The 10,141-nt window shown below is 57.4% G+C and overlaps 1 protein-coding gene across 1 annotated transcript in view; it reads right to left on the minus strand.

Moving 5' to 3' along the window:
* FAM73B (family with sequence similarity 73, member B) overlaps nt 1-10,141 on the minus strand; it is a 25,403-nt gene that overhangs the window by 2,779 nt on the left and 12,483 nt on the right. Inside the window, exons 7-14 of the mRNA XM_010856812.1 lie at nt 7,745-7,862; nt 6,624-6,724; nt 5,744-5,859; nt 4,507-4,579; nt 4,266-4,352; nt 1,664-1,762; nt 1,302-1,436; nt 485-538 (exon numbers count right to left, since the gene is read on the minus strand). Of these exons, the coding sequence (XP_010855114.1) occupies nt 485-538; nt 1,302-1,436; nt 1,664-1,762; nt 4,266-4,352; nt 4,507-4,579; nt 5,744-5,859; nt 6,624-6,724; nt 7,745-7,862 (783 nt within the window). The remainder of the gene's footprint in view (nt 1-484; nt 539-1,301; nt 1,437-1,663; nt 1,763-4,265; nt 4,353-4,506; nt 4,580-5,743; nt 5,860-6,623; nt 6,725-7,744; nt 7,863-10,141) is intronic.

A 10,141-nucleotide genomic window follows, 5' to 3' on the forward strand; every position in this document is an offset into this window, starting at 1 on the left:
GGGCTGGCAGGGGGGGAACAGTGGGTGGCAGCCCAGATAGGCGGCTGGTCGCCACCTGGGAGCGCAGATAACGCGGCCCTTGGGGTGGGAGGGAGGCTCAGCCTGCTCCAGGGTGCCCTGCCCCGACCCTGACGCCAGCAGCACCTCGCGGGCCCTGCCTCCCTCCAAAGAGGCCCTCTCCTCGCTTCTGATTCCCCCTCATCACCTCCTGACCGCCTGCTCTGTGCTGGGCCCTGGGTGGGAAGACAAAGCAGATCTCTGTGGGCCTTTGAGGCCCTTCCGGTCAAGGGGGAGGTCACGGCAGGATGGGTGACCCGTGCTGTGACAAAGGCCAAAAGCTGCAGCCCACCCTACCCTGTCCCACCCCCAGACCCGGGTCTAGCACACACCAAAGGGAGGGTCACCTGAGCCATGCTCCACACCCAAGGCCCACCAGCCCCTGCGTAGCTGCTCTCAAGAGGCCCCTCACCATCAGCTCACTCACCATCAGCAGCCTCCTCTTGGCTTTCAGGACCGACCAGCAGGCAGTGGCCAGGGCCTAAATTAAAGAGGGCACCCCCCCGGGGGGTGGGGTAAGACCAACAGGCCAGGCCTGCAGCTGCTACTCACCCCCAGCTGGGACCAAGCCTTTGCCCTAGCTCACCCACCCTAAGCAGGGAGATGGGGACAGCTGTCTGAGGTCTGCCTTTTCCCTGCCCTCAATTAGGAGTCAGGCACACCTAAAGCTGAATCTTGACTCCAACCCTTACAGGGTGAGAAGCCAGCAATCTTCTGGGCCTCAGATTCCTCTGTAAGATGGCCCTAACCGAGTATCCCTGCCTCGCTCAGTCATTGTGGCGATCCACGGTTACTGCCTATCAATGCCCAGCCCCACCCCTCTCCAGATCACCCCATGCCACCAGCACATCTTGCCCGCCAGGGGCCCTGTGCTCAAGGCTTTCTTGCTGTTCCTCCTTTATTTTTTGGATATTTTAACTTGACTGAACGCATTCGAATGGAATAGAATTAATGGCAGCCGAGAATGAGTAGAATTGTTGGAGCGAAACTACAAGGCAGGAGGAAAACGCAGGCCCAGCCGCTCTACGAGGGTGAAACGAGAGCAAGGGGGGCTCCCCTGGAAAGTTCTCCAGGGCGGGCTCTGGGGTGCCCAGCGGCTAGCAGCCTGCCCCAGGGCGGGCTGCTCCGTGATGAGTAGGGAGCCAGCCCAGGGGCCCAACGCCAGGGATGGAGGGACATGGGGTCCAGGCAACACACGTGGGGTCATGTGTGCGCGTGCCTGGGGGTGGGGGGCGGCCACCCACCGTCTCCTTGAAGCTGTCTGACAGCCAGCGGTTCCTCAGGACGGCGAGCACCGAGGACGGGGGGTTCTCCAGGTCCTCGAAGGCGTCCATGAGGATAAAATCCAGCACGATGTCAAAGAAGCTCATGCACACCACCTACAGGGCCAGGCGGTGCTCTGAGGCTGGAGTGGGTGCGGTGTGCAGAGGCCACCCTCCTGGCAGCCCAGGCCTGGGGCAGGGCGGGAACAGGGGCTTCCAGCAGCAGTAGAGCCATCTCAGAGCCTCGGAATCAAGGCTGAGCTCCAGGGGGCACCTCCACCCCGCTCAAGGAGCTCAGGTGGGGAGACCCCAGGACACCAAGGCTCAGCACAACAGCGACTCACCCCTCGGCCCTCCAGCTCCAGCCGCGTGGTGGCCCAGGTCTCTGGCCGCAGGGCATAGCTCAGCATCTCCTCGTAGCTCTCCAGGAAGCCTTTGGGGCTCTACGGGGAGAAGCAGAGCCTGTTTTGGCCGTGGCCCCAAGACCCTGTTGGACTTGATCCACAGGGGCGGGTTGGCCTGTGGATGGGGGACACTCCAAGGCCAGACCAAGGCCAATGCCTGAGCAGCCGTCACAGAGAGAGTGAGGCTCTGCAGGGCCCAGGGTGTGTCCGGGAGAGAGGCAACGCCAGGCCGCCCAGCAGCGTCTCACACCAGCTTGTTACCGGGAACCGACCACCTTTCAGAAGGTGCGCACCGGCTACGGAAGGAACTCACTTTAGAGAGGATGCGTGAGGGTGTGAGGTCGGCCCCGCCGCCAAAGGGGCCAATCTCCATGACCATCGGCCTCCCTGTGAAACGGAGAAGCTGCAGCTTTTCTCAGGGAGTCGGTGAGCTGGTTCATGTGATGCCACCAGGCAGTAAATAGTGTATAGGACTCCGGCTGCTGCCAGGCGCACAGACGGTCAGCACCCAGGAGGAAGTCTTCACTCTCTGGGACTGGGAGGCCTAGCGGGGGCTGACGACGCAGTTTGTGGACACGGATGTCATTTACGGACTTAGAAAGTGAGCATGTGCCAGGGCTGACCTAATACGGATCAACTAATTTAATTCACACAGCCCTGTAAGAGACTGGCCAACATTGTGTCCACTTTACAGATATGAATCCTGAGGCTTCAGATCAGGGATGTGCCCAAGAGCTAGGCAGGACAAGCTGACACATGCCAGCACAAGCAGGGTGACGGCACTTATAAGAACTGCAGGCAGAGGGGTCATTGGAGGGATGTTCACCAAAATGTGAACAGGGTGGGGCTGGAGACAATTTTTTCCCTTCTTTTTGCATCGTCTTAGTTTTGTCTTCAATGAGTGTGTGAATCGTTTTTACACTTTTTTTTTTTGCCATGCCTCAAGACTTGTGGGATCTTAATTCCCTGACCGGGGACTGAACCCAGGCCACATCAGTGAAAGAAAGGCTGGAATTCTAACCACAGAAGGAAATGGCAGCCCACTCCAGTGTTCTTGCCTGGAGAATCCCAGGGACAGGGGAGCCTGGTGGGCCGCCATCTATGGGGTCACACAGAGTCAGACACGACTGAAGTGACGTAGCATAGCATAGGCAACCAGGGAACTCCCATTTTTATCATCTTTTTTTAAACTACTTTGGTGAAGCTGTTTTTATTTTTTAAGATGTATTTATTTTTGGCTGTGCTGGGCCTTGTTGCTGCACACGGGCTTTCTCTAGTTGTAGCAAGTGGCAGGCTCCAGGCACGTGGGCTTCAGGAGTTGTGGCTTGCAAGTTCTAGAGTGCTGGCTCAGTACGTATATGGCTCATAGGCCTAGCTGCTCCACAGCATGGGGGGATCTTCCCAGACCAGGTATCCAACCTGTGTCCCCAGCACTGGCAGGCAGATTCTTAACCACTAGACCACCAGTGAAGCCCAATTTCCATTACGTTTTAAAGATCTGCTAGAAAGTATACAGGCTATGGCTTCACTTTCCCAATCCTCAGTTTCCTTGCATGTAAAAGTTAACCACGAAGATGAAGATGAGGGCTGGCCCTCGCTGACACTTTCTATGGTCACTGACCTCAGCCAGTGACATCCCCAAGACACGCCCATTTAGACACAAGGGGACTCAGGCTTGGAGAGGCTTCATGTGTGGCCACAGGCACAGTAAGGAGGCAGGCTGATTCCACAACTTCAGAGCCTGGGTGTGCGCAGGGCCAGTGTCTTCCCAAATGGAGGCCAGCCCATCTCTGCTGCCTGGAAAAACGTGGCAGGGCTGTCAGTTACCTCTCAGTTCAGAGCTGGGCACAGGCCCTGGTGCTCAGGAGCTCGGCAAGATTTCTTAATCAAAATTAAGCCAAGTGGGACTTCCCTGGTGGTCCTGTGGCTAAGACTCTGCGCTTCCAATGCAGGAGGTGCAGGTTCGATTCCTGGTCAGGGAACTGAGGATCCCACATGCCACTACTAAGACTCAGTGCCGTCAAATAAATACATTTGAAAAAAAAAAGCAATACCCGTATTTTTCAAAATTAGCATGGGGGAAAAAAAAACTCCCTGCTCTCCCATGGCTTGCAGGATGAAGTCAGAGCTTATCAGCTTGATTTTAGATTGAGTTCTTTTTTTTTTTTGAACAGGACTAAATAAAAGTTTAGAAGAAGAAGGCAATGGCACCCCACTCCAGTACTCTTGCCTGGAAAATCCCATGGACGGAGGAGCCTGGTGGGCTGCAGTCCATGGGGTCGCTAAGAGTCGAACACGACTGAGCGACTTCCTTTCACTTTTCACTTTCATGCATTGGAGAAGGAAATGGCAACCCACTCCAGTGTTCTTGCCTGGAGAATCCCAGGGACGGGGGAGCCTGGCATGCTGCCATCTATGGGGTCACACAGAGCTGGACACGACTTAAGCGACTTAGCAGCAGCAGCAGCAAATAAAACTTAGAAAGATAAAACAAGGGACGGGGGAATAAAAGCTGAAAAGAGAGCCCTGTCCCCCCCACTACCTTCTCAGCCTTGGTCATCAGGCCGGTCACCATCTGCCGGCCGACCTCCCCGAAGAAAAGCTGGTGACTCTTGTCTTCCAGGAGGCCCTAAGGAGTGAGGAGGAAGGGGGTGAGCTACCCGGGCTGGCGGTCCCCCAGAGCCACAGAGAGAGCAGTACCATGGGCTGGGCAGATGGTCCACCTGCTCAGAGGAGCCTGACCCCAGCCCCAGCCTCCCCAGGCTCCCATGGACCACACCCACCTCGAAAGCCTGCCGCACACAATGCAGCTTGGCTAGAAAGTCCTGGTCGCTGTAGCAGCCCAGCAGCTCTGTCCTAAGGGGAAGCACAGAGTTGCACCACCTGGGACCCCGCCAGCGACACCCTCGTGGGGTCAGGGTGGAGCCCCGGGTGGCCTTGCCTGGGCCTGGCAGTGTGACCTCGGGCAGGGGGCAGGTCCCCTCTGGGCCTCAGTTTCCTCAGAACCAGAGGAAGAGGCTGGTAGGATGCTCTTGGAGGATGGGCTTCCTCAACGGCACTCGGCGCCACTGGACAGTGTGGTCACTGGGGGTCAGGCTGACCTTGGCCTTCTTTAGGCTCCAACCAGCAAAGGACCCTCTCGAGCAAAGGACCAAAATGGCCCAATCTCCCCCAAGGCCAGGGCAGGGCTTTCTGGGGCAGCCAGAGGCATCCTGGTCTGAGCCCTTTATCCGAATCCTCAGGCCTTCAACTCGGGTCTTCTGGCCATTTTCAGGGAACTTTAAACACAGACATGTAAATCTAGGAGTCATGACCATCATACAGAATAATGAGCTTAAGACGGATAAGAGCCTTCAGATAAACCACAGAGGAGACTGAGGCTAAGAGGGTCAGGAGACTTGTCCAGGGCCACATGCTACGAAGTGGCAAGGCTGGAGAGAGCCCAGATCTGTCTGTCCTCCAAGCCTGGCTTCTGGACCGCTCCTTAAGGGAGTCTATCAGAACGCAGGGCTTAGAGGGCACTTCCCTGGTGGTCCAGGGGTTAAGAATCCACCTTCTAGTGCAGGAGATGCAGGTTCGATCCCTGGTCAGGGAACTAAGATCCCACGTGCTGCAGGACAACGAAGCCTGCGTGCCACAACTACTGAAGCCCGTGCTTCACAACAAAAGCTCCTGAGCCACAGAGAACATAGGGCTTCCGTGTGAGACACACGGGGCAGTGCCCACCGTGCTTCTGTGACTGGACACATCTGAGAACTTGGAACTAGTATGAATGACTGTTATTTTAATTACTTGTATTAATTAGTTATTGTGATCACTAACTCCACACCCGCCTGTCTTGTACCAGGGCCATCCAAGGGCCTTCCAAGGGCCTTCCAAGACTGGGCAGGAGCCCTGGCAAGCCCTTAGCCTGGCTCAGCTGGGCCCTCACCAAGCACTCACTGCTGGATTCCCCAGCCTCCTCTAGGAGAACAGTGTCCCCCGCCCACCCCCCACCTGCCTCCTTCCTCCTGTGCTCACCTGAGGGTCCGGCAGGGGACTTTGCCCTCCTTTACCAGTTGCAGGGCCTCCTCGTAGGCGGCAGCGGGCCTGGAGAGTGGGATTGGGTAATCTCCGACCTGCAGGGACTCAAAGAGCTGGGGGGGCGGGGCACGTGGAAGCCTGTGTCAGCCGCATGAGTGTAGGGGAGGGTGCCTGCCTGGGGAACTTCCGGCAGGGGACGCCCTAGGGTCCAAGCTCTCTGAGGGGATGTCAGCAGGAACCCTGGCCAAGGGCAGAGGCCGGATCGCAGTCCCCTCCTGCTCAGCGTCCCCACCACCAGGTGCCTTTCCCACCAGCTCAGTGCAGCCGCGCAGTTGTGTCCAGCTTTCTGCAACCCCATGGACTGCAGCACACCAGGCCTCCCTGTCCATCACCAACTCCCGGAGTTTACTGAGACTCATGTCCATCAAGTCAGTGATGCCATCCACCCATTTCATCCTCTGTCATCCCCTTCTCCTCCTTTCCCATGGGGACCTTTCCCATAGGGACCATCTCTTGGACACAGGCCCATGTCCTCCCATCCCAGGGAAGGACAGCCACCTGGTACACGTGGCCATGGCAGGAAACTAACGCCAAGCCACGAGCACGAGGCCTGGAGAAGGGAGAGGCCGGCATGGCTGCAGCCGCTGGGGTCAGGGACCCCTGCCCTCACTCACGGGACCTACAGCTCCTGCTTTCCCAGGCTTCCCTGTCCCAGCTGAAGAGTCCCCGGGGAGGAACACTTGGCGACTGCCAGATTCTGCTCCCACCAGAGGAAATGCCTTCACTTTCCCACGACCCATCGCTGGCCCCCAGCAGAGCCGACAGGGGCCCCCTGGCCTTCACCCCCTCCCCGAAGCCATCCCCCCGCCCGCATCACCTCGGTGGCGGAGAAGAAGGAATCTTCCGAGGTCAGGCTGTCCCCATCGTCCGCCCGCAGACGCAGTGATCCCTCCGTCAGGGGCAGCATGAGGGTCCGCTCTGGGCAGGGCAGGAAGAGGGGGACTGAGCTGAGATCCTGAGCTCCCCGGGCCGGGATGTACACGGACACCAAGCCTCCCAACACCCGATCCCAGGAAGACGATGTTGCTGGTCGCCAAGCTTCCGGTTTTCTCAGTATGCCAGGGGCCCTGCCGCAGCCGCACTGCCGGACCCTGAGGCCTGTGGGTCCTGAGCTCTGAGTGCAGGCTGTGCTACATGGCCCCGAACAAGTAACCTCCCCCTGCCAAGCTGACACTTAGCCTCCGATACCAAAGGGCCACTCATTCTGCACTGCCGTTCCCACCTGCTCGAGGGCAAGGGGGTCTGGACCCTCAAGGGGGCTTATGAACGATCTGTTGAACAAATAAGCAGAGGCTTCAGCCTTGAGGCCCCACCAGCCTTTTCTGCCATGAGAGGAGGCCAGGGGAAGCAAGACCGCTGCTCTGACGGGGACGGGCAATGGCGAACGTGTCACCCCAGCCTGCCCTTGCTGGGCCCGTGTCGCCCCTGGTAGAGCTGGATACCCCGACACTCAGGAGTCCTGTAAGCCCCCTGCAGGCTATGGCACCCAAGGCAGGGCCACGGTGGGGCACAGTCACCGTACAGGCTCTGGCACGCAGCAGGCACTAGAATGCTATGGCTGCCCGGCTGAGTAACTTCACTCCCTCTCGGCGATGTCGCACCTCCTGACCTCAATGGTGCGGGCACGTGTGCTCTCCGCCATGTGGCCTGCTATGGGCTTATCTCACGGGAGCCACCCCTCCACCCACCCAACAGCCCAGGAGAGGGCTTGAACCAAGGCCCGGAACGGCCGCTGGGGTGGGCGGGGGGAGATGTGGACACAGCAGTGCCAAAGCCTGTTCCCAAGGGGATGGGGGCAAAGCACACCGGCCAGAGACTGCCAAGGCCTCGTCCCAGCTCTGTTCCCACCTGTGTGGCCTCGGTCTCCCCATCCCTGCAGTGGGCCCCTGATGGGATGAGGTCCTGGGCCCCAGGGACCCTGCACCCAAGCCCGCTCACCCAAGTCCAGCAGCATGCTGTCGGCCGGGAAGGTGGACCCGAACTCCTCCTGCAGGTGGTAGGCCCGGTGCAGCAGCGACTCCAGCTTCTCCGCAAACTCCTTCCGCTGGGACTCCGGCTGCAGGTAAAGCAAGAAAGGTCAACCCGGGCCCTCGAAGCTCCCCCACACCAACGGCCCCTTCTTTCACCATGATGGGGCCCCAGCCCCTAGGGAAAGCAGTGGAGGCGGGGAGGGGGGCATTTCTGAGGCCCAGCAGTGAGTGCAGGTCTGGACTGAACAGCCCTATGCAGGAGCCACTGGCCAAACATGGCCAGTCCACTGACACGGGTGATAAGGTAAATGCACACCGATTTCACACACTTCGCATCCGCCCCCAAAAAATCCCCCAAGAATACAAGAATGTTAAATACCTCTGTGATTTTTCATCTTGATCATGGGTTGAGATGATAATATTTGGGGTGTACTAGATTATAGAAAATGTATTATTAAAAGTCATTTGATTCATTTCCTTTTGCTTTTTAACGTGGTCTCTGGGAAGTTTTAAATGAGATACGTGGCTTCCGATTGAACAGCACCGCTCTAGACCCGATCAGACCTGGTCCAGACCCCAACACCATCAGTTCTGAGCTGTGTGACCTTGAGTAAATAATTCCCCCTCTTGAGCCTCGGTTTCCGTATCTGTCAACTGAGGTAAGAGAACCTACTTCTTTGGATGTCAGGGAAAACATGCATAAGGCATATAAGTATTCCCCGAAAGATGGGCCCATGGCGAAGGCCAGTCAGTGTTGGCCATTATAACCAGAGAGCAGCTAGGAGCCCAGAAAAAGCTGGCTTCCACCCCACTGCTGCTGTGACCTGCGTGCACCTGGGGGCTTCGCACCCGTGGCACCACAGCCTATGCCTCCTCGCTGCCCCTGGCCTCCAGGCCAGGTTGTGGGAGGAAGTGCTTGCTTGACCCCTGGAGCTTCTGGGCTGAGGGGCCAGACACAGGCAGGCCTGAGTCTGTTTTCCACAGAGGCTGCCAGATCTGCAAGTGCATGTAACCAGACCCTGGGGAGGGGACGGGGCCAACTAGGGCCTCAGGCCACTGGGGACAAAGAGCCGGAAGTACTCAGAGGGGGGCAGTAACATGGAAACCACTGCCTTTCCCTGAGCGCTAGGGTGGACCGGCACCCCGCTGGTCAGCCTCAGGGCCTCCTTCAGGCAGGGGTTACCATGACCCCATTTCACCAGGAAAACTCAAGGAGGTTCCGGGGCAGGCTCACCCAGCTGGAACCTGGCAGAGCCCGTGGGGCCCCAGACCCTCTGGCCGTCTTGCTCAGTAACTCCACTCAGCGTGGCCAGCAGGGCCTCGTAGCTTCGGCATAGATCTCTCTTTGGGAAGTCGCCGTGGCTTAGAGAATGGTGTCTCACATATGACACAGACGACCAAAGAACACAACAGATACACTGGACTACATCCAGATTCAAAACCTCTGTGCTTGAGGACACCATCAAGAAAGTGAAAACACAGGAGGTTTCCTGGGGGTCCGGTGGTCAGGAGTTGGTGCTTCCCACTGCCAGGCCGGGGGTTCAACCCCCAACCCGTGAGGGAACGAAGATCCTGCGAATGACGAGGCGCCGCCAGGTTTAGAAAAAGAAAAGAGGGTGAAAAACAACAACCCAAAGAACGAGAGAAAATATAGACAAATCACACATCTGACAAGGGATCTGCATCCAGAAAGTGTAAAAGAACACTTAGAATGCAATAATAAAAGGACGAGCAACCGAAGTCAAAATAAGGCGTAGGATCTGAGCAGACATCGCTTCAAATAAGGTATACATAAGGCCGATAAGCACGTGAAAAGCAGCTCAACATCGTTAGCATCAGGGAAACAAATCAAAACCGGGTCAGAGTCAGATAACAAGTGCTGGTGAGGGCGTGGAGGCGCGGGAACTCTCAGGCACTGCCGCTGGGCATGTAACACAATACAGCTGCATTGGGAATCCGAGGTGGCACGGCGGTGAGGAGGCCGCCTGCCAAGGCAGGAGACGCAAAAGATGCAGGTTCCATCCCAGGGTCGGGAAGATCCCCTGGAGAAGGAAATGGCAACCCACTCCAGCTTTCTGGCCTGGGAAATCCCAAGGACACAGGAGCCTGGCGGGTTATAATCCATGGGGTTGAAAAGAGCTGGACATGACTGAGCGCAGTCACACACAGCTGCTTTGGAAAACTGCTTGGCAGTTCCTCAAGATGTTAAACACAGAGTTATATTGTGACCCAGCAATTCCAGTCTGAAGTATATACCCAAGCATTTACTTAGCACGTGCCGCCAGGCTCCTTCCCTCAGAACTACACACAGCATCTCAGCATCGAGTCACTGTAACTTTGAACCGTGTCTGTAAAGACGCTTTTT

The sequence above is a fragment of the Bison bison genome, unplaced genomic scaffold (assembly GCF_000754665.1).
Source record: "Bison bison bison isolate TAMUID 2011002044 unplaced genomic scaffold, Bison_UMD1.0 scf7180017864375, whole genome shotgun sequence".
NCBI classification, from domain to species: Eukaryota; Metazoa; Chordata; class Mammalia; order Artiodactyla; family Bovidae; genus Bison; species Bison bison.